Raw genomic sequence first — 22,519 nt, 5'->3', positions numbered from 1 at the left:
ATTAGAGGTACAGGTGACCGCTTTTTATTTTTAATGACCATGCCTTTAAGGCAGAGGAGCAGTACAGGTGAAAAGGGCAATGCTAATGGGGCCAGTGACTGATAGGATATCTGACTCAGAGGTTTAGGAGAATGATGTCTTATGCTTTGCTATAATCAGGGATATAAGACGAGAGAATAAGAACTGGAATGAAAGTGAGGATTAGGAACTGGTGGGGGTAGAGTGGGTGAGAAAGAAAACTTTTATCCACCATTATTACTTTTCAGTATGCTATTTCCTAGGGAGTGACCCCTTCCACAGGGGAGTCAGAGAGTCCATGAGCTACCAAGGAACTTGTGAGGTTGCAGAAGTTTAAACAGCACACTAATAAATCATTAGAACAGTGGCTAATGAGGGCATGCATGGTGCAATAGATTTTTATTTATATTCGTTTCTCGTTTGGATGAGTGGTCTATGTCTTAGAATGGGACTGGATAATTAAAGTTTCATCTCTTTAAGGTGAGGACCAATGAAGAAATTTTACTGATGCTTCTCATGGTATGGCTTTGTTTTTTTAATAGAGTTGGTTAGTGCCCATCCCAAACATCATATACCCTCTGCTGAATACAATTGGTGATGCTGCTATGAGAATGTTAGAGATTGGGAACTGAATCCATTAATTGTGTGGATGTGGGGGCTATATTTTGGTGGGCAAGTGACCACATGATCTCTAAGGATGATGTTCTTTGTGCCAACCAGAGCATTCACCTTTGAAAATAAGTATGGTATAATTCCATATGATTCTCAACCTGTCTCTGATCAGCAAATTAATTATTCTAGCCCTCTTTCTTCATCTCATGGCAAGAGGTTTGTCTTCATTCTATTTGATACTTACTCAGGGTGTGGGTTCACAGTGCTAGGTAAGTCTACCACTAAATCAGCCACTGTCAAAAACTCTTATACCCTTTCTGGGCCCCAAAGCATTGCTGCCTGTAATTGGGGCCCCTTTGTTGTGAAGTAAGACTCAGATTGGGTGCATTATTATCACGTTTAATGGCATTATATTTCTTGTACTATACTCAGACTGGGGCTACTGTTGAACTCTGAAATAGATAGTTCCATCACCATACCCCAGTTATCAAGAGTTGAGTGTACCATACTCCAGAGACTGTTTCTGATAAATCAATGCTAGCCTAAGAAGAAGGGTTCTCCTGACCAGGGTATCCTGGATCTGGTCTTTTGAACAGGGTCACCAAGGATGTACTACTTTGGGGCACAATCCCACTGAACCTTCTCCATCCCTTCCTTATTCAATTCCCTGTGTTGATTCACCCAGACCTTGAGGTTTCTGCTTTGTATGTTTCCCCTCTACCCCTACATGTAATCTGGCAAAATGATTCAAGTTCCCCTTACTAGCAGTTTCCTTTTTTCTGGAAAGGTTCTGACAACTCTTTCAAAGAAAAAAAAAAGGTATACCTAGAGGACCAAGATGTGGAATTACTGGGATGTGCTTTGCTTTTTAACCATAGAAGAGAGGTAAAATTATTATAATCAGGATGAATGGGAATTCAAATTCAAAATGGGAATGAAGATCCTGTACCTGACTTGTAATCTTAAGTGTCTGGATGAAGATGAGAGAAGTTTTCATTTAACCCTCAGAGAAGACAGAGTTCCTTGGTAAAGGCCTTTAAAGAAGTATCATACTCCCTGATGGATCTCACAAGGAGGGAGAGTTTTAGGCTGTTGGGCCAAGGAACATTGGAACACTGAGTGAGTGGCAGCACAGGCTGAGTTCCAATATTAACTGAGGTCTTGGGACAGGTTGCAACTGAGAGGCCTATGACCCCTTAGCAACTTAGTTATTTCAAGGTTGCTTAACTGATTACTCAAAGCTACAAAGAGGACTTGTGCTCCAAAAACAGTGGCACTATTGTCATCTGGGCTCTGATGTTCCTGTTCATGTGGTTGTTTTTCCATCAAGACATCTATTCTGAACTTTATGTCTTTTTATTATTTGTATTAAGGTCTTCTACCAGTGTTGCCTATGCTTGGGATTCTGCCCAAGGCTAGTTGTTTTAGTCATTTTTATTTTTTGGTGGTAGAAGGTGGCCCTGGAGGATTTGGTGGATATTGTCACCAAGGAGAGGGATGTGACATGAACAAATGATCCTTCTCTGCCAAGGCAAATATCTCTACATGCCCAAGTGATCCCAATGCATCCCATTTTCTCCAGCAGACTACCCCTTCTATTATCCTGTCTCACTAATCTTCCATTGCTCTCTGTCTACTAGCTGCTTCCCTACTGCCTACAAGCCCATGTCTTCCCATTCTCAAAAAATCCTCACTTGGTCCATCCATCCCTGCTAGCTAGCTTTCCATATCTGTTCTCCCTTTCATGACTGAACTCCTTGAGAAGGTCATCTATAATCAGTGCCGCCACTTCCTTTCCTCTCACTCTCTTCTGAACTCTTTGAAGTATGCCTTCCTTCATCATTCTACTGAAATTGCTCTCTCCAAAATTACCAATGACCTCTTAACTGCCACTTCTGATAACCTTTTTCTGAATCCTTTTTGACCTCTGCAGCATTTGATACTGCCAATCATGCTCATCTTCTTGATGTTCTCTTATCTCTAGGTTTTTGTGACACCACTCTTTCCTGGTTCTCCTACCTATCTGACCATTCCTTCTCAGTCTTCTTTGCTGGATATTCATTTAGGCCCTGCCCATTATCTATGGGGGTCACTCAAGACTTTATCTTGGACCTTCTATCCTATTTTGCTTGGTGATCTTATGGATTTCATTATTATCTCTATGCAGATGATTTTCAGATCTATTTATCCAGCCCTAATTCTCCCCCTGATCTCTAGTCTCACAATTAATTGCCTATGGATATTTTGAACTAGATGTCTAGTAGATATCTTAAACCCAACATGTCCAAAATTGAACTCATTATCTTTCTCTCAAACACTCCCCTCTTCCTAACAAAGTTCACAACTTAGGTGCTATCCTTGACTCCTCACTCTCTCTCATCCCCTATACCCATAATCCACTACGAAGTCCTGCCCATGTGTAGCCCCCCTTCTCTTCTCATTATCCTCACGATGGTTCAGGCCTTCATCATCTCACAGCAGGGCTATTCCAATAGTTGGATGATTTGTCTTCTTGCCTCAAGTCTCTCCTCACTTCAGTCGTTCCATTCAATTGTCAAATGGATCTTCCAACAGCACAGGTCTGACCTTGTCACCACCCAGAGGAGGGCCCCTCCCCTATATTCCATAGATGCCAGAGGCCCCTGCCTCTTCAGTCTTCCTCCGTGGCCTCTGGGATACAGTGATACTGGCCTTCTGGCTGTGCTTTGAACATAACATTCCATCTTTTGACTGAATGCTTTGACTAGCTGTTCTCTATACTCCAAGCTTTCTTCTTCCTCACCCTGCTTCCAGGTTTCCCTAGCTTCCTTTGAGTCTCAGCTGAAGTCCCACCTTTGGCCAGAAGTTTCCCAGTCCTCCTAAATCTTAGCATCTCCTTCCCTCTGAGATTATCTATCTTTGTTTGTACATACTTGTTTGCACAATGTCTCCCCTGTTAGACCATGAGCTCCTTGAGAGCAGGGACTGTTTTTCTGCCTTTCTTTTTATCTCTAGAGCTTAGCACAGTACCAGGACTATAGTAGATGCTTAAGAAATGCTTGGTGATTTATGTAGCTTCCCTTTGTAGCAGCCATCCTCAGGGCTTTGGGATTAGCACACTAGAAGTTTTAGTAGAATTTCCATTGCTGTGCTGGGATGACTTCCTACACATGTGTTGCTGATTGTTGTGATTAGCATTTTATTTGAATTTAACTAGGAACTGGAACCTCTTTTGGCCTATGGCAATGCTGCAACTCCCTGAGCTCCAAACACCACCGTGCCCCCCCCCAATTAATGGTCCAGGGGTGGCTTGTTACATTCTAATGTCTAGACTGACTCTTGGGCGTGGCCTGGCTTGGCCTGGCCTAGAACAAATGGCAAACAAAACTTGGAATAGTACACTGATTGTATTTTGGTGGTTACAGAACTATAAATCAATGGTTATCTAAGAAGAATAACATTGACATCATAGATTTATTTGTAATGACCAAAGATTCCTTTATTTGGGAGGTTTTAGAGTGAAAACTTTTTCTCTATTTTTTCCTTTCACTTCAATGTTGAGGGGTTAGACAACCTGACCTCTAAGTTCTTTTCCCACTCTAAAATCTATGGCCCCAGAATACTTTTAGCATTTTATTTTATATTTTATTATTTAATGCACTGAATGTTATAGTAATAGGATGACTAAATTAAAACAATTTATATTCTAAAATTTCTTCAAGTACACTGATAATTTAGTTATATATCACTTAACATTCAACCTATATTTCTGGTTATCCAACACATAGAACATAGTCCATTTTTCAGATCAGACTGACTCAGTGAAAGCAATATCATTTAAAGAACGTGTTGGTGGAAAACAGGGAGATAGATTTTCAAAGTTTTTAATAGAAGCTTACCAATGTCACATTTTTGATTATAGATATTAGATACAAAAGAAGTCCATTAGACTGATCAAACTAATTCTAGAAGGAGCAATTCAAGTAGCACCATCTGTTTTCTTCATATTTAAGAGAGATAACTTCAACTGCTTTCCAATGCACTGCCTCAGTTTTCACATTCTGTTGAAGGTAGCTCTTAATGTTGATTCCTGGCAAATTCAACTCCTTAGCTTTTTAATAGGTGGCATAAAATATGAGATGTTCCTGAAGAAAAAGTAGCTGACATTACCTTTAACTGAAAAGACATTACTATCATTATGATAGCTGAAAATTTAAAGTGTTTTGAAAATACAACCCAATTAATTCTCACACCACGAAAAACAATAAAACAAGTTAAAATCCATTGCCCTTCAACAGTCCTGCAAAGGGTCCATACTACTTTCTCTAGCCTACAACTCTCAGAAACATTCCTATTATAAGCTGAAAGGTTTCCCTTTCCAAGCTTTACAGGGGCAGCATAGGTGATAAATGCTGTGATGTAAATCTCAGCCAAGTATTGGTTGGTACTCTCAAAGTGGCAGAAACTAAGATTCAGATAGGTGACTGTTCAACAAGTCAATCAAAGGGTCAGGAGTAGAATGTTGTCTCTTGACTTTTTAGTCCAGTAGGCTCCAAACTTTTTTGATTAACACCTCATCAATAAAAAAAAAATTGGGTATGCAACCCAAATATATAAATATTTACAAATTATATAAACTTACTACTGTACAGATGATTATATGCATTATAAAATTTAAATAAAAATATAAATTTAAAAAGAATGAGATAGAGGAAATACTGTATGATATTAGAGTCAGTAAGGAACCAGTGGAGTTTACTGAGTAAAGGAGTGACAAGGTCAGATATACGAATTAGGAAAAATCACTTTGGCAGCTGTGTAGAGGATGGTGTGTGTGTGTGTGTGTGTGTGTGTGTGTGTGTGTGTGTGTGTTGGGGAATGTTGTAGAGTTGATAAGGTGGTTTTGTGAATAGAGAAAAGGGGAGAGATGCAAGAGATGTGGAGGTAGAAAAGACAAAATCTGGCAACTGACTGGATATGTGGGGTATGGGAGTATAACAAGTTGAATACAACACTGAGGTTGTGAACTGGAGTGACTGGCACAGGAGTGGTGGGGGGAGATCATTTGATGACTTCTGAAAGCTGCTGCTTATCCTGTGTCACTCTAAATGAAGAGTGGAGGTAGGGGGGTTCTCATTGTACTCAGCACCTCCTGTGGCCATGAAGTGATCTGGAGGTGCATGGTACTAAGGTGGGGTTAAGTTATAATTGCCCTGAGGGGCCAATTCTCCACACCAAAGAGACAGGTTGGGAGTTTAGGCAGCAGAGGGACAAGGGTAGAGAGAGATGAGGGTAGGTTTAATTGTGATGGAAACAAGCGATACCATTGGCTATCCCTAAAGAGAGCAGGATGAGACGGATCTTCCCATCTTCTGATTGGCAAATCACACAGTCCTTGGGGTCAAGTCTGACTCACCATTTTTTTAGGTGGTCTATTTGGACAGCTCTGATTGTTAGGAAGTTTTTCCTCCCATCAAGCTTAAGTTGATCTCTGCAACTTCTATCCATTGTTCCTGATTCTGCCCTATAGGGCCAAGAGGAACAGCTCTAATCCCTCTTTCACATAGTAGCCCTTGAAATGCTTGAAAAAATGCATTGTGTGCTCCCTGCCCCTTGCCCCTTTCTCCTTTCTCCAAGCTAAACATCCAGTTCTTTCAACTGATTCTCAAATCCTGAACTGAATAACCTGTATCATCCTGGATTCTCTCCAGTTGCCAATGCCCTTCTTAAACAATGGAACCCAGAACTGAATACAAAATTCCAGATGAGGTCTGAAAGAGCTGAGTACAATCACTTACCTCTTCTACGAAGCTATGCTCCTTTTTTTTTTTTTATTTTTAGTGAGGCAATTGGGGTTAAGTGACTTACCCAAGGTCACACAGCTAGTAAGTGTTAAGTGTCTGAGGCCAGATTTGAACTCAGGTACTCCTGACTCCAGGGCCGGTGCTCTATCCACTGCGCCACCTAGCTGCCCCCTAGCTATGCTCCTTTTAATGCAGCCCTATATCACACTGCCTTTTTTGTTTATCATATCACACCGCTGACTCATATTGACCTTGCAGTCTACTAAAATTCAGATTTTTTTCAGAAAAAAATTTTTTTTTCTAATCATGCCTCTCTCATCTCATACTTGTGAAGTTGATTTTTTTATCCAAGGACAAGATTTTACATTTATCCCTTTTGAATTTCATCTTAATTGATCCAGCCTGATGCTCTTAACCTGGCAATTATCTAGTGTGTTAGGTATTCCTCCCGGTTTTATATCATCTGCAATTTAATAAGCCTATCATCTCTGCCTTTATCCAAGTCATTTATACAAATGTTAAACAGGACAAGTCCAAGCACAAATCTCTAGGGCAATTAACTGGAGATTCCCTACCATGTGGACATTGAACCACTAACAACTAATCTTTGGGTCTATCTGTACAATGAGTTCTGAATCCATCTGATTATTTTATCATCTAATCCATCTCTCCATATTCTCCATGAGAATAGTAGGAGTAAATTTATCAAGAGCTTTCCTAAAATCTACAGTACTATCTTCATTAGCTAGTTTAGAAAGCTTATCAAAAAATGAAATTAATTTAGCCTGGCATGATGATACCATGTTGGCTTTTTGTAATCACTGTTTCCCTTCACCAAACACCTTTTCAATGATTTCTTCTAGAATTTTTACAAGAATAGAAGTCAAGCTCATTGGTCTATAGTTTGCGCTTTTTTCTTTCCTTTCTTGAAAGTCAGAACATTTGGCCTTCTCTAAATGTTGTGACAACTCTCGTTCTCCAGGATCAAGCAATCACATCTACTAGTTCCTTCAGGACCTAAGGATAGTGTTTATCTGGTCAGGTGACTTAAATTCATCAGAGGAATTACTGTGTTATTATTGTTTCCTTACTTTAGATATCAAGTCGTTAGTCATTTTTGTACTGTCATTTGCAGTATAAAAGTCATTTTCCTTTGCAAAGAAAACAGAAACAAGAGTTGAGCAGTCCTCCCTTATCTCCGTTGTCAATTATCATGGCTTGATCCACCCTTTCTTTGATCCTCTTTTTTCTCCAATACAGTTAAAAACCAAAACACCAAAGCCTTTTTCCTCGTTCTTAGCTTTTTAATTTTTTTTTGTCAGCTCCAGCTACTTCCGAGATCTTTCCTGACAGTATTTTTACAGAACTGAGTTATCCTCTTGTATTCACCTTCTATTAGGTTTCCCCTCATATTCTGTACATTTCTTTCATTGGTCCTATTTTTCTTTATCTTGAATTGTTTCCCTCTATATCTTTAGAATTTCATTCTTGAACATCTCTAATCCATCCTCAGCTAACTTCCCCTAAAGCATTTTTAGTCATTGGAATAGTATATATTTTTCCTCTGTACCTGTGAAATATATTTTCCAAAAGCCAGGATGTACGTCAGACTATGCTCGGGTTTCCTCTACTACTTTATCATGAACTCGAAGATGAAGTGGTTACTTGTTCTAAAGATTTCCGTAAGTTCCACCCCAGCAACCAGTTCCTCCCTGTAAGAATAAGATTCAGAATGGAATTTCCTCTTGATAACTCCTCCAACATTTGAAGGATGAAATTATCCCTAAGGCAAATCAAGGAATTTATTAGCTCCTCTTTTTTGACAGACCATGCCAAAGTTAATGTTTACATAACTGAACCCCCTCGGCTCCCCACGTCCAAATCACTACTATATCAGATTCCACATTGGAAGCTTGTGAAGTTTTCCAAACTCCTATCTATCTCCTCTGTCACTTCTATTTCTCCATCCTCTGAGCTGCATCCTAATACTCATGTACATCACGCTGTCTCCTATAATGGCTCCTAGATTTCCTTATGAGTATGCCTTTCTAATATATCTCCTACCCTGCTATCACCTTTTACTTATCCTATTTCTTTGGAATAATGAATACGCATCCAAAGCCATAGTCCAGTCATAGGCTTTATCATCTCAGTGGTACCTCTGAGATAAAATTTACCCTTTGTATGAAGATCTCTAGTTCCTCTATTATTGCCTAAACTTTGGGCATCTGTGTATATAACACCTGCAGTTACTGGCTCCTTTTAAAAAAATTTGTCTCCTGTGAATTTATGGAGCTTGGCAGTGTCTAGCTTAAAGAAAGTGCTTAATAAATGCTTGTTGTCTTGACTTGACTTATGGGTATCTCAGTCATTATTCTTCCTTCTTTGTGCTGCTCTTATAATAGTTTAACTTGGGAAATATGCATAGACAGTCTTTTCTTTCCCATTCCTTTCAGTTTAAGAATCTTTTGATTAGATCTGCAAGAACACTTAGTAATTACGTTCTTACCAGCCTTTGGTAAGTATACTACATCTATGGCCAGGAATCTGTTAGTCCCATATTATAGTATTTCTGGTGAGCCACAAATCAAAATTCCCATTCACAGACTTATCTTCTTAGTTAGCTGTTCACTTCTCAAATTTCTATTTTTCATCCTTGACTTTAATGGACAGTGAGAGAAACAACAATCAATGATTGTCCCTTTGGTCTTTAGTTTCTTCTCTTTGACTTCAGAATCAATGGTAATACTTTTCAGATTTGTCCTAGAATTGTCATTTGTCAGCAGCATGTTTCATGAGTCCTCAGGAATTGTGATGGGTCTCTGTGTTGATCAAAATTTCCAAGTCTTCTCTCTGTGTATCTATGTATACACATACACATATATTTGTTTGTTTTAATTAGCCAAGATCTGCCTTCTCAGTTTCCCATCCCAACACTGCTTCCCCTACTCCTGCCCCCATCCCATACACACGTATTGTCAATCTACCAAATTTCCACCTTGTCAAGTACTAAAAATTATTTGGCTGCAACTGAGTGCTTTACCTCTCTACCAGAAGTGGGTATCATGTTTCATCATCAATTCTCTGGGAATATCCTACTTGCTTATTATTCAGCATTCTATTACATTTATGTAATATAACTGTTTATTCATTCCCCAATTTATACACACCCCTCAGATTTTCAAACTTTGCCACCTTGAAAAAAGAGCTATAAATATTTTTGTATATCCTAAGAATTTGTTTTGCTTAGGACTAATCATCCCCCCTTAATATATCCCTCCCTTAATATACTCTCTAATTCTCCCTTTCCCCTTTACCTCTTTCCCTCCTATTTCCAGATTAAGTGAAATATATTTCTTGTATTTAACTCTGTGTGTATATGTCTGGTGTTTCTTTCTTTTCACCAGCTGAACTGTGTCCTCAGGAATTCCACTCAAGAGATTGAGGTTCAAATGTTCTCCAACCTCCTCGTTTGTAAAGATGTCAACTGGTGTACCCATATTATGTGAGATAATCTCCCCTTACTTTCCTTTTTCTCCCAGTGAATTCCTCTTCCCTTATCTTTCCATTCTTTTCTTAAGATCATCAAGACAAACCAGAACCACTCCCAGCCTTGTCTAAACTTATTTCTCTCTATGAAACCTGATGAAGATAAGGATCAGAGAGGACACATGTACCATCTCCCAATATTTGAATATAAGCAGTTTATACTTGTTTAGTTCTTTATAACTGTTCATTTATGTTTACCTTTTTTATGTTCTCTTCACTTCTTTGTTTGCATTTCAAATTTTCTCCACAGCTCTGGTTTTTGCATTAGGAATGTTTGGAAGTCTTCTTTGTCATAAAGGCCTGTTTTCCCACTGTGGCATTGTATTTAGTTTTTCTGGGTGAGTTATTCGGGCTCTTAAATCATGTATGATCAAAGTGGCTCTTTGATACTGGATTCTTTCTGACTGCTTGCAGTATTTTGGGGGGGTCAGAGGCCCCGAAAGCTCTGGATTTTGGCTATTATGTTCCTGTGAGTTTTCATTTTTCATTTCATTTTCATTTGGGGAGGTTTCTTTCAGGAGGCGACTAGTGGAGTCTCCTTCCACTTTGCCCTCTGTTTCTAAGAGATCTGGGTGGTTTTATTTTAAGATTTCTTGAAATATGATGTCTAGCAACTGTGAATGACTTAACTACTCTCAGCAATACAATGATCCAAGACAAACCCAAAGGACTAATGATAAAGCATACTATCTGCCTCCAGAGAAAGAACTGATATTGAACAGACTGAAGCATGCTATTTTGTGTTTTTTTTTTTTACTTGAATCTTTTTAAATAAATTAACTAATATGGTAATGTTTTATATAACTGCACATGTATGACATATATCTGATTGCTTACCACCTCAGGAAGCAGGGAGGGAATGAGAGAGAGAATTTGGAACTCAAAACTTGAAAGAAAAATGATGTCTAGGTTCTTTTTGTGCTCATAGTGTTTTGGTAGTCCAATGACTAATTTTTTCCCCTTCTATCTCTTTTCTAGGTCAGTTGTTTTTGTCATGAGAAGTCTTCAATTTTCTTCCATTTTCAGCCTTATATATGTGTGTATATGCATATATATGTATACACACATACATATATGGGGACTTATAGACTCAGTGGCTTCTAATTGATCCATTTGAATTTTCAGAGACTTTGTTGCTTGACAAGGTTTCCACTTACACTGTGGAAAGCTGTTAAATTCCTTTCCAATTCTTTTTTCTATTCTCATTTCCATTTTTTTCCTCTTATGTGCTCTCATTCCATTTATTTATTTATTTTTAAATTTTAACTTAAAAAAAAATCTCAAAACTCTTGATCATTTCTTCTAGGAATTCTAGTTGAGAGAAAAGACTATATTTGGACTCTTCTCAGAGCCCTAAAGGCAGAAGTGAGTCTAGTTTCAGGCCAACAGCTTTGTGGCCCAAACCTCCAGCAGGGGGCTGCTCAGCACATGAGGCTTCGAGGAGAGGCTCCTGGGCCTTAGGCCCAAGCAGGGCCTGAAGAAGGGCCTGGGTTTTGTGGGAGTCGGGCTGGGCTGGGAGTTCACCTTGAGGCACCCGAGGTGATCCCTATGTGATTCAGAGCTCAAGCCCTGACTTGAGTTTTGTTTTGAAAAGTTATGTTTGGGGCAGCTAGGTGGCTCAGTGGATAAAGCATAGGCCCTGGGTCCAGGAGGACCTGAGTTCAAATCCGGCCTCAGACACTTGACACTTACTAGCTGTGTGCAAGTCACTTAACCCTCATTGCCCTGCCAAAACCAAAAAAACAAAACCGCAAAAACGGTGAAAAGTTATGTTTACACAAGAACTGGTTAGTGGGGAATGGGGACATTCTTACTCTAGCATAGGGTTGGGGCCTAAGGCAACAATCTGATTGGTGGGTAAATGGAGCAATCTGATTGATCAAACCCCAAGACAGGTTTTCTTTCTTGAAGAGTTATGTATGTTAACACAGTATTGTTCTGAGGGGAGCTGACACTCTTGCCCAGAATAGGTTAAGGCCTGGTATCATCATTTGTAAAATCTGATGGTTAACTGGTATTACCTGATGGGTTCTGAGGCTGTTACTGTTATTCTGTATAAATAGCAACAGTAATAACTGAAATGTAAATGAGGGTATCAAAAGGCCTTAATGTGATTGGTCCGAGGGGACCCCTTGAGGGGTATAAATAGAGGTGAGGGACCTCACTTCAGGGCACTCTCTGGCACATTTCAGAAGAGTGCCCATCTTCACGAAGATGAACTGCTGCCTGCTTGGGATTTTTGAACAGTGACCTGCTAGCAACACTAAGGTTGCCAACACTTGAGCTGCTGACCACTGAGCTGTGCAACACAAAGAATGGTTAGCTGTGTTTCTAACATAGTTGAGTTTGTGGACCAAGCTCTTTTTTTCCTCTAAGGCTATGCTTATATAGTCATTCTCTTCTGTGTTTATGTCTTAAGTGTCCCTGCCATCATGATAGCTAATTATGGTGGGGTTCTTTTTTGTTGTTGTTGTTTGCCCATTCTTCCAAGTCTACTTCCTGACTTTGGACTTGATATTAGGGAACTTCTGTTGACTCACTTCTGGAAGGAAGGTCTGGCCTAGTTCTGTTCCTACTTTCTTGGGGTACTGTGTATGTGTTATTCTAGAATCTCAGGGACAGGCTGGGGACCTGAAAGCTTCTAGTGCTCTCAAAGTTGTCAGATCCAGGGCAAAGCCTGATTTCTGCCCAATCTGATCTGAGCTCTGCAAGTTCCTGACATGGGTCTGAATAAGAGTAGACTGCTGCTGGATTCTACTCCTCTTTGTCAGCTGGCTCACAGTGGCAGACTTGTAGAGTCCTGCCCTGCTTATTCCTCTACAAGCTAAGCTAGAAGTTGGGAAGTCAGACTTTACTTTGTGTCTGAGGTGTGAGCACACCACTGCTGTTGCTGCTACTTACTGGCTTTTGAACTTCTTTTCTATTTACATTGACCAAGGTAAGGTGCTCAGGACCTTTTTCACTGGGAGTGCCACTGTAGTTCCCCTTTTTATTCTACCCTTGATCTACAACCAGGAAGTGGGTAGTGGGCAACTAATCCTGCCAGTTGGCACCTGATCCCAGTCACAGTGTGGGTCTGAATGTCTGATACCTCCTTTTGCTCTGGTGTACAACCTCTCCCTGGAACAGCCTGATGTAGTTCCCAATGTCTGTAAAGCTCTGTCTCCCTATGCTGAAGTGTGCTGGACAAAGGATGCACTGTGACTTTTCCTGGATTTCCCATCAGGATTCAATCTAGTGTGGTTTTCTAGATCTGTTAGAAGTTGTTCCTGGAGAGATGCTTCCTTTATTCTATCACCTTGGCTCTGACTCAAGGTTCTTTGTTTATGCTTTGGAAACATGCCCTAAGAAGACAAGAAATCATCATCTTCATCTTCATCCAGTAATCTTTCTCCTCTAACACTTCTTCTAATTGTATACTTTCACACTAGTCAAGCTAGTCTTTTTGTTATTCTACATAACACATGCTCATGTCAGTTTCTATGCCTTTGATATAATTTTCTCAAAATTATAGTGTCTTCCTCAATCTCCACTTTCAAGGTCTAGGACAAATGTAACATAAACATCCACTGACTTACATACTTAATACTCAGCTCTCTTAGACATTTAAAAAAGATAACTTTTTGAAGTGGCATAGTGGATAGAATGCTGTGCTTGGAGGCAGGAAAAATTGGACCCAAATACTCACCTTTAACACTAGCTATGTGACTTTTGGCAAGTCACTTAAACCTTTATGTGCCTCAAGCAATTTTCTAGGACTTAGTCATAGATATGTTTCAATCAAAGTTGTTGCACGAAGCTCCTACATTAAGGAAATAATAGACCCTCTTCCACAACAGACAATAAATGTTTGTTGAAATGAATTGACAAAACCCCCAAGAAAACTCAAAATGTTAGTATTACTAAACAATTATAAAAACAGGTCACAAAAAACAATTTAGGACCAGAAACTATAGCAACAACAAACATTTCTTTCACGTATTATTCCCACAGGTAGCAAACACTAAAGGTTAACTAGTTATCCCTTTCACATCATGGGGATTAGGGACCCTGTGCCCCCCACAATCTGGAAAATTCGTGTAAAATTTTTTGGTCTGCCCTTCATACCAGAGAAGAAGTATGATTTTTTTCTTTTATGGGGTGTTTATAGTCCCCTTATTGTAAAATATTTGATCATAGGCTCTGTTGTCTTCTGGCCTTGCGGCATTATTTGTAGCTTCTACAAAACTCTCAAAAAATTCCCATTTAATTTTTTATGCTGACCTGACATATAGCAAAACTGCAATGGAGAAGGGATAACTGCATACAGCTAAGTTTGCAAGAAGCCTCATACTACCTAGAAACTTTTGTGTGTGAGGCAATTGGGGTTAAGTGAGTTGCCCAGGGTCACACAGCTAGTAAGCGTCAAGGTCTGAGGCCGGATTTGAACTCAGCTACACCTGAATCCAGGGCCGGTGCTCTATGCCACTACACTACCTAGCTGCCCCCTACCTAGAAACTTTTAATTTCCCCAACTATGCCCGGTCACATACTGATAGTGCAGTGGATAAAGTGCTGGGCCTAGAGTCAAGAAGATCTGAGTTCAGTCTGAACCTCAGTTCGTTATTAGATGTTTGACTATGGACAAGTCACATAACCTCTTGTTTGTTTCTTCAACTGTAAAATGGGGATAACAATAGTGCCTACTTTGCAGGGTTGTGGTGAAGACTAAATGAGATAATTAATTCAAAAACACATTACCTGGCACAGAGCAGGTACTATATAAATACTTATTCACTTTAATTTCCCCCTCTAGCCCTCTTTATCTGCAAAATGAAAAGGTTGGAATAGATAAACTCTAAATCCCTTTCTACCTCTAAATTTATAATCCTATGTGATATATATTTTATTTATATTTTTATATATATACACACACATACACATACATATCTACCTACATATACATAAACACATATATATGATTACACACACACACACACACAAAGAGGTTGTATGCCTCTGGGCATGTTATTTTACCTCTCTGTGCTCTAAAGCAGTTACAGATTGACACTGTTAGAATTTCTTCACCAGAAGTTCTCTATCATACTGATTTAAAAAGGTTTCTACGGTCTTTTTATGTATTTTGTTAAATCTTTCCAATTACACTGTAACCTGGTTCTGGTTGGCACTCTGGAATGCTGGGCTGTGGTAGCCTGTTTGACATCTCTGCTCTCCACCAAACAGATCACAGATTCAGTTCAATATCTAGATCAAGGCTCTTTCACACATGAACTCTATCTTTTCAAGGACCAGTCATTTCTGTATTACAATATTATGCTAGAATCTATAGCATATAGCTTAGGTCAGACTATATCACTCTCTTAATCAAGTCTAGTAGCTCCCGGGGGCGGCTAGGTGGCGCAGTGGATAAAGCACCGGCCCTGGATTCAGGAGTACCTGAGTTCAAATCCGGCCTCAGACACTTGACACTTACTAGCTGTGTGACCCTGGGCAAGTCACTTAACCCCCATTGCCCTGCAAAAAAACAAAAAAAAAGTCTAGTAGCTCCCAATTATCTCCAGGATCAAATATAAAATGCTCTCTTTGGCATTTAAAATCCTTCACAACCTGACTTTCCTATCTTCCTAGTGGTTCTACACTTAACTGTCCTCCAGTAGTTTACAATCCAGTAACAGCTGCCTTCTTTCTGGCCTCCTCCCACCACATTTCATCTCCTGACTGTACCTTTGCAGTGGTTATTTCCCATGTCTGCAATATTCTCCTTCTTCACTCCCACCTACTCATCTCCCTGACTTCCTTTAAAACAGCTCATATGGCCTCCCCTCCTCTGCTCCCTTCATAAACTGCCAGGGCCTTTCTTTAGAAATTGACTTCGACTATTATATATTTATCTTATATGTACACAGTCTCTTCCCATTAGAATATGTGCTCCTTGAGGGCAGGGACCTTGATTTTTACCTTTCTTTGTACACCCAGTGCTTAGCACAATGCTTCTTACATAGTAAGCATTTAATGCTTGTTGACTGACTATTGCAAAATGTAGCTTCTAAGACAATCACCACTATTTTAGGCCACAAAAAATGAAAAGCTGAATAAAACTGTTTAAAATGAAATAGCTATATCTAAATACTGTGCATTGTAAACCAAAGTATTTTATTTTGCACAAAAAATCCCATTATGAAGTTTGCAAATATTCTCATTTTACAGAAAAGATAAAATGAATTTATGAGCTAAAATAATTTGCAGAACGTACATATAACCTTAAACAATACCACAGCATGCTGCCTGAACTCTGCCCATCATTCTCATCTCTCTAAAGAACCTTACACACTACCCCTGAGGTGCAGAACCATGATTAGTGAGCTTTCATTTACCTTGGTGGGAACCAAGCTGCCATGCCACTTCCAGGCCAGCTCCATGCAGTGCGGCCTTCCCCAACCCCTTTCCTAGCAACCTGTTATGTGCTGTCTTTTCCCAGCAGACTGTAAGCTCTTTGAGGGCAGGGATATCATTCTGGCTTACATTAATGTGCTTAGTGCTTAGTGCTTAGTGCAGTGCCTAGCACATAGTAAATACTTATCAATCTACCTAAATGAATACTATCATTGGGAAGGTAACATAGTATGGTGAAAATGTGTAATAGTTCTGGAGTCAGTGGAACTGAACTCCTCCTAGGGGACTGCAACATAGATATTACATTGAAACTCTCTCAAATACACTAATCTCCAAATTCCTCAATTTATTAATTTCTATGACATACTCCTCCATCCCAGCACAGCTACACAGAGATGGCTATATCCTTGATCTTGCTATCACCCACAAACATGTTTATGAACTCTGGAATTCCTTTATCTGATCATCTGTTGTCATTACATCTCTCCCTTTACTGTGCCACTCCTAACCCCTTTTTCTTCTTCCTATCCATGACTTCCAATCCCTCCCCTCTTCAGTTTTTCCCAGGTCATCACTCCTATACTAGCTGTACTCTCTTCCCTTTCTCATTCTGACCATTATACACTGTATACTACCCCTTTCTTTTGAATCCCTTGTCCCTTTACCCTACTGAAGATCTTGCCTGCTTAATCCTAGACTTGGCTGCTACCCTCTCTCTCATTCACATGCAGGTGAACTAAGCCAGAGAAAATCCCGAAACCATGCTCAATGGATCATCTAAAATTTATATTACATATTCTCAACTAGGTGTTACTGTAGCAAAACAATCCTCTTACACCTTCCCAATCAATTGATTACATCATTCACCAAAGTAACTTTTCCAAATCTTTTCATCCCTCCTCAAACTTCCTATGGCTCTTCCTCTCCTCATCCTCTCAGCTGAGAACACTACCTCATATTTCAGTGAAAAAAATTAAGGTCATTAGCAAAAAGCCCCTCCTCTTCTCTGTTTGGCAACTCACATCACTTGAATGCCCTCTGCTAATATCTTCCCTTTTATTCTAACTCAAATGAAGCTGTGATCCTTCTAGTCAAGGCAAAACTCTGGACATTTACAAGTGATCCCATTCCATCCCATTGCTCCAGCAAACTAGACCCACCAACAGTACCATTCATTTTTTTTTTTTTTGGCAGGGCAATGAAGGTTAAGTGACTTGCCCAGGGTCACACAGCTAGTAAGTGTCAAGTGTCTGAGGCCACATTTGAACTCAGGTCCTTCAGAATACAGGGCTGGTGCTTTATCCACTGTGCCACCTAGCTGCCCCCTCACTCACTAATTTTTAATGGTCTCTACTGGCTGCTTCCTTACTGCCTACAAACATGTCCATTTCTTCTCATTCTCAAAAAAACCTTACTTGATCCATCCATTCCTGCTAGTTATCATCCTATATACTCTCCTCTCTTTTGTGGCTAAACTCCTTGAGAATGTTATTTACAATAGGTGTCTCCACTCACTTTCTTCTCACTATCTTCTGAACTATTTGTAGTCTGGCTTCCAACCTCATCAATTTTCACCCTTCTTGACTTCTGCAGCCTTTGACATTATCAATCAACCTCTTCTTGACACTCTCTTCTTTCTAGGTTGCTGGGATTTTACTCTCTCCTAAGTTTTCTTCTTACCTCTCTGATAGCTCCTTCTCAGTTTCCTTAGCTAGATCTTCATCAAGGCCACACCCACTAATGTGGGGATCTCCCAAAGCTCTGTTCTGGGTCTTCTTCTCCTCTCCCTCTATACTTTTTTGTTTGGTTATCTCAATAGTTCTCCTGGATTCAATTATCTTATATCTTTCCCCCACAAATGCACCCCACTTTCCTAACTTACCTATTACTGTTGAAGGTACCCCCATCATCCAGGTTAATAACCTAAGATGCTATCCTTGACTCTTCAATCCCTCTCACCCCTCCCCCATTTCCACAATTACCAAAGCCTGTCTATTCTAACTGTATAACATCTCTCATGTGTACCCTGTTCTATTCTCTGACACTATCACCATCCTGATACAAGCCTTCATTACCTCATGTCTGGGCTACTGCAATAGCCTTCTGGTTGGTGTCCCTGCCTCAAGTCTCTCCCCATTCCAATCTATCCTCCACTCAGCTGTCGAACTGTGAACTGTCCTAAAGTACAGTTTTGACTATAACACCTCCCCCACCCTCATTCAACGAACTCTCACTAGGGGCTTTCACTGGCTGTCCCCAATGTTTGGAGCTTACTTCCTCTTTAACTCCGCCTCCCAGGATCCCTGGCTTCTTGCAGAAGCCTTTTTCAGTCCTCCTTCATCTTAGTGCCTTCCTTATGAGAATATTGCCAACTTATCCTGTATATCTCTTGTTTATACATAATTGTTTGCATGTTGTCTTCCTCACTAGACTGTGAGCTCCTTCAGAGCAGGCTCTATTTTTTACCTTTCTCTATATCCCCAGAATTTAGCACAGTGCTTGGCAAATAGTAAGCACCTAACAAATCCTAGTAGGCACTTTTCATGCTTACAACCTCTAGTAACCCGAAGCAAATCACTTAACCTCCTCTGGGTCTCAGTTTCCCCATCTGTAAAATAAAAAGTGACAGCCAAGGTTCTTTCCAGCTCTACATCTATGATCTTTTGATGATAAGCTGCAAGGAAAAAAATCCTGTTTTATTTTCTTTGCCTAGTACTATGCCAATAAGGGCAATGTTAAATTGAGCTAAGATCTTAAACATTTTTTACTTCCTCCTTTCCAGATGATGTTTTCAACCACCTTATTTTCCCTTTCAAAACTCATTTCCTAATGTAAAAAAAGCAAACAGGAAAAGTAAATTATAGATTATGAGGGTGATAGTCGATAAGGAAAATGTGAATATGAAATGAAAGATCTGTACATAATTTAGACAGCAAATATTAAGTCTGAATTCAATTAAATGCAACTGGGGTAAAGGAACAGATGTTAAACAGTTATATTACTGTATTCGATTTTTATTTCTTTAACAACAAAACCAAATGTATTTCCTTTGGAATTTCCCTTCTTTCTCCATCTTTGCTTCGATAAATCATTCATCATTTACATTATCATTTCACTTTGACTCTCCCACTCCTAATATCCTCTGACCCAATTCAATAAAAATATAGTACTTAGAATTAAAGGGAAGTAAATTAAGAATATTTCAAGAGAGCTAAGATCTCATCCATTCTAGAATGCAACCTCCTATACCTTCTCATCTTGTGTAATTCTTGTCCATGTATCTTGTCCTGTAAATCCTGCCTAGAGACCTCTCCAATTTAATGAATGTCTTCCTCTGGATCTGCTAAGAACTAACTGAGCTATCATCAGGAGGCTGGCCTCTAGATGAAGAAAAAAAAAATTGATTGTCTACAAGGTGTAGTGAAAAGAGATAGAAGACTTTCGTTCATATACTAACTCTGAGGATTTACTAAGCCTCAAGTGTGAACTTGGGCAATTTACTTAATAACTTCTCTGGGCTTCAGTTCCTTCTTCTGTAAAAAAAAAAAAGGGGGGGGGGTTGGAGTATATGATCTGTTAGGTTCTTTCCAGTTCTAAATCTTGTGATCCATGAAGCATAAAAATACCAGAGGGTTCTCAGAATTGTAGTTCCACAGAGACGGTGGGAAGACGGTGCTAAAAATTACAGAACCAATCAATTCTATTTGGCAAAAAAGAGCTTACTTGTGGAATCTACCACCAGTCTGTCATCAAGACAGGAGTTAGATCACCCAGTCACAAGCTTTAACAACGCCAAGCACTAATACAGGACAAAGTAACTATGGGATTTAAGGAGGAATTCCTGTGGCCTTCTAAGTGCTGAACATTATACAACAAACTAAAAACACCTCGATAATTGGGGCAGGTGTCACTCCAATATCCAGGCTAACCTTTAATCCTATGAAACAGCACGCCGGTTACAGAACAGGTCCCTCATAGATTAATTTACCATGGCAAATTCTGTATTTTGAACACTATCCTTTTCCCTGTGGTGACCAACATCCAAATCCCAAAGTGTCACGATCTACCTGAACGGGTGGCTAAATAAAGTCAAAGGGATCAATTCACTTAAGATGTACAACTGAAATAGAACACTGGCTGATCTGAGACTTGGAGAAACCGATCAAAGTTTAAGAATAGGCAAAGGCTCTTCACATGGATGAGGGGAAGAGTACCCAAAAAACGGGGGGGGGATTAATTTTTCTTGAATAGCTGAGGAGAGCAGGATTCATTCCCCATCATGCCCCCCTTAAGTGCCCTGCTGGGGAAACTAACAGACAGGCTTCTCAACACCTGGGGGAGCCACGAGCCCGAGAGCAAAACTAGAAGTAAACTTAAAAACTCCACACCAGAGAAATACGGGTAAACCGCTCGTGCCCGGGGGTGCAAAACGGAGAAGCGCCGCTGTCGGTAGACTGGCACCCCTTCCTACACCCCGCGCGCCCCGTCTCTCGCCGCAGCTCCAGTGCTTTTCTCGGCCGGGCCCCGCCCGCACCGCCCCCCCCCCCCACGACGACGCTGTGCGCTCCGGAGGAGGGGGGGGTCCCTGGGACGCCCCCGGCCCCAGGCCCGGAGCGACCTCCTCGCGGCCGCCCGCTCTCCCCCCATCCCCCGAACCCCGCGACAGCGCCGCTCCGGACGTGGAGGGGACCGTCCCTGTGGCTGCCGTTAACGTCCCCAACGACGCGGAGGCCCCGGTCCCGCCGGGGATGCGCCCCCCGCTCTCCCGGCCTCCCCGTACCGTAGGTCTCGGACATGGCCGTCTGCGACATCTTGGGAAGCGGGCGCCGCCTCTTCCCCCGGTCTCCGGCTGCAGCTCGGGGGCCGGGGGTGGGGGGGAAGGAGAGGGGAGGAACAGGGGTCAGTCAACGCAAGCAATGTCTGACTGAGGCTGGGGAGCCCGAGGAACTGGTGGGGTAGAGTGGGGTGGGCGGGGAAGGAGGGGCGCGGCCGGGTCCCCACGGCAACCGCCAGCCACCCCGAAGCCGCTCCAGCTCAGGACCGGACCGCGGGGTTCCGCGCAGGCGCACACTGCCCACCCACCTCCTCTCCGCCCTTCCTCCCCTAGAGAGAGCAGGGAGGGGAGGGGACTTACTGGGGCGGGGAAGAGGGGAGGAGGGGTGGAGGGAAGGTAGTACTCTGAGACCGCGAGCAGGGGAACCCGACCTCCCACCCTCTGTGGCGCCTGCGCACCAGCAGCGGGCGGGCCCGGAGGCGGCGCGCGAAAACCCTGGCTCACCAAAACAAAGAGCACGTGCGCGGAACTCCATCCGGGGCCGACCGGCAGCGGGAGACACAGGGAAAGGGAGGGAGGGACCGCGAGACTCAGACACCTAGAGCCCGGGGCGGAAACTCCTAGTGTAGGAGGTTGGAAGTGGAATCCTAAGTGGGAGTGCCCCACGTGGGTTACTGACAGGGGTAGAATAACCTGCCTGGAAGAATTACTGTGCTCCTGGAAAGAGTGCTTAGGTGAGAAGGAGGCATCTATTAAGATTAGACTGTGCAAGATGAGGTCAGGGACCCAGCCTTGTTCCACTCTGTATCCTGTGTATTTTGCATTCACTGGGATGCTCAGAAAATATTTGCATGTTCTGGTCTTTAATATATATGCTCTGGAAGCCATGCAGCGGTACTTCAGTTGTGGCAGAAAGAGAATAAATGCAAGTATTAATTAAGCGTCTACAGTGTGCCTGGCACTGGACTGGGCACTGAGGATAGAAATTAACAGTGAAAATAGTCCCTATCAAGGAACTTATGGGGGGGGGTAGTGGAGGAGAAGCAAAATGTTCATTGAGGGGGAGGTGATATAGTCAAAACTGCTCTTTAGGATAGTTATCAGTTCGACAGCTGAGTGGAGGATAGATTGGAATGGGGAGAGACTTGAGGCAGGGACACCAACCAGAAGGCTATTGAAGTAGCCTAGACATGGGGAGTGGGGTGGGGGGATCCAGAAAAGCTTCTTGTAAAAGGTGGTGCTTAAACTGAGTCTTGAACCCAGGGAGTGTATTCAAGCAAGTGCAAAAGTAGGGTGACGTGGTGTACAAAGGCTGCCCAGTTTGCCTCTTAGAATGACTTAGAGGTCACAATGTGTAACAAAGCTAGAAAGTTAGGTTGGAGCTAAGTTG

The 22,519-nt window shown here is 41.4% G+C and overlaps 1 protein-coding gene across 1 annotated transcript in view; it reads right to left on the bottom strand.

Annotated features, from left to right (window-relative positions):
* RAB4A (RAB4A, member RAS oncogene family) overlaps window positions 1-21,533 on the bottom strand; it is a 59,628-nt gene extending 38,095 nt beyond the window's left edge. The window contains 1 exon segment of the mRNA XM_044003191.1: window positions 21,136-21,533. Within this exon segment, the coding sequence (XP_043859126.1) occupies window positions 21,136-21,166 (31 nt within the window). The 5' untranslated portion in view covers window positions 21,167-21,533.
* Between the last annotated feature and the right edge of the window lie 986 nt (window positions 21,534-22,519).

This window comes from Dromiciops gliroides, chromosome 4 (genome assembly GCF_019393635.1).
Source record: "Dromiciops gliroides isolate mDroGli1 chromosome 4, mDroGli1.pri, whole genome shotgun sequence".
Taxonomy (NCBI): domain Eukaryota; kingdom Metazoa; phylum Chordata; class Mammalia; order Microbiotheria; family Microbiotheriidae; genus Dromiciops; species Dromiciops gliroides.
Note: the sequence above shows the minus strand (reverse complement) of the source record. Positions and strands in the feature narration are given on the sequence as shown.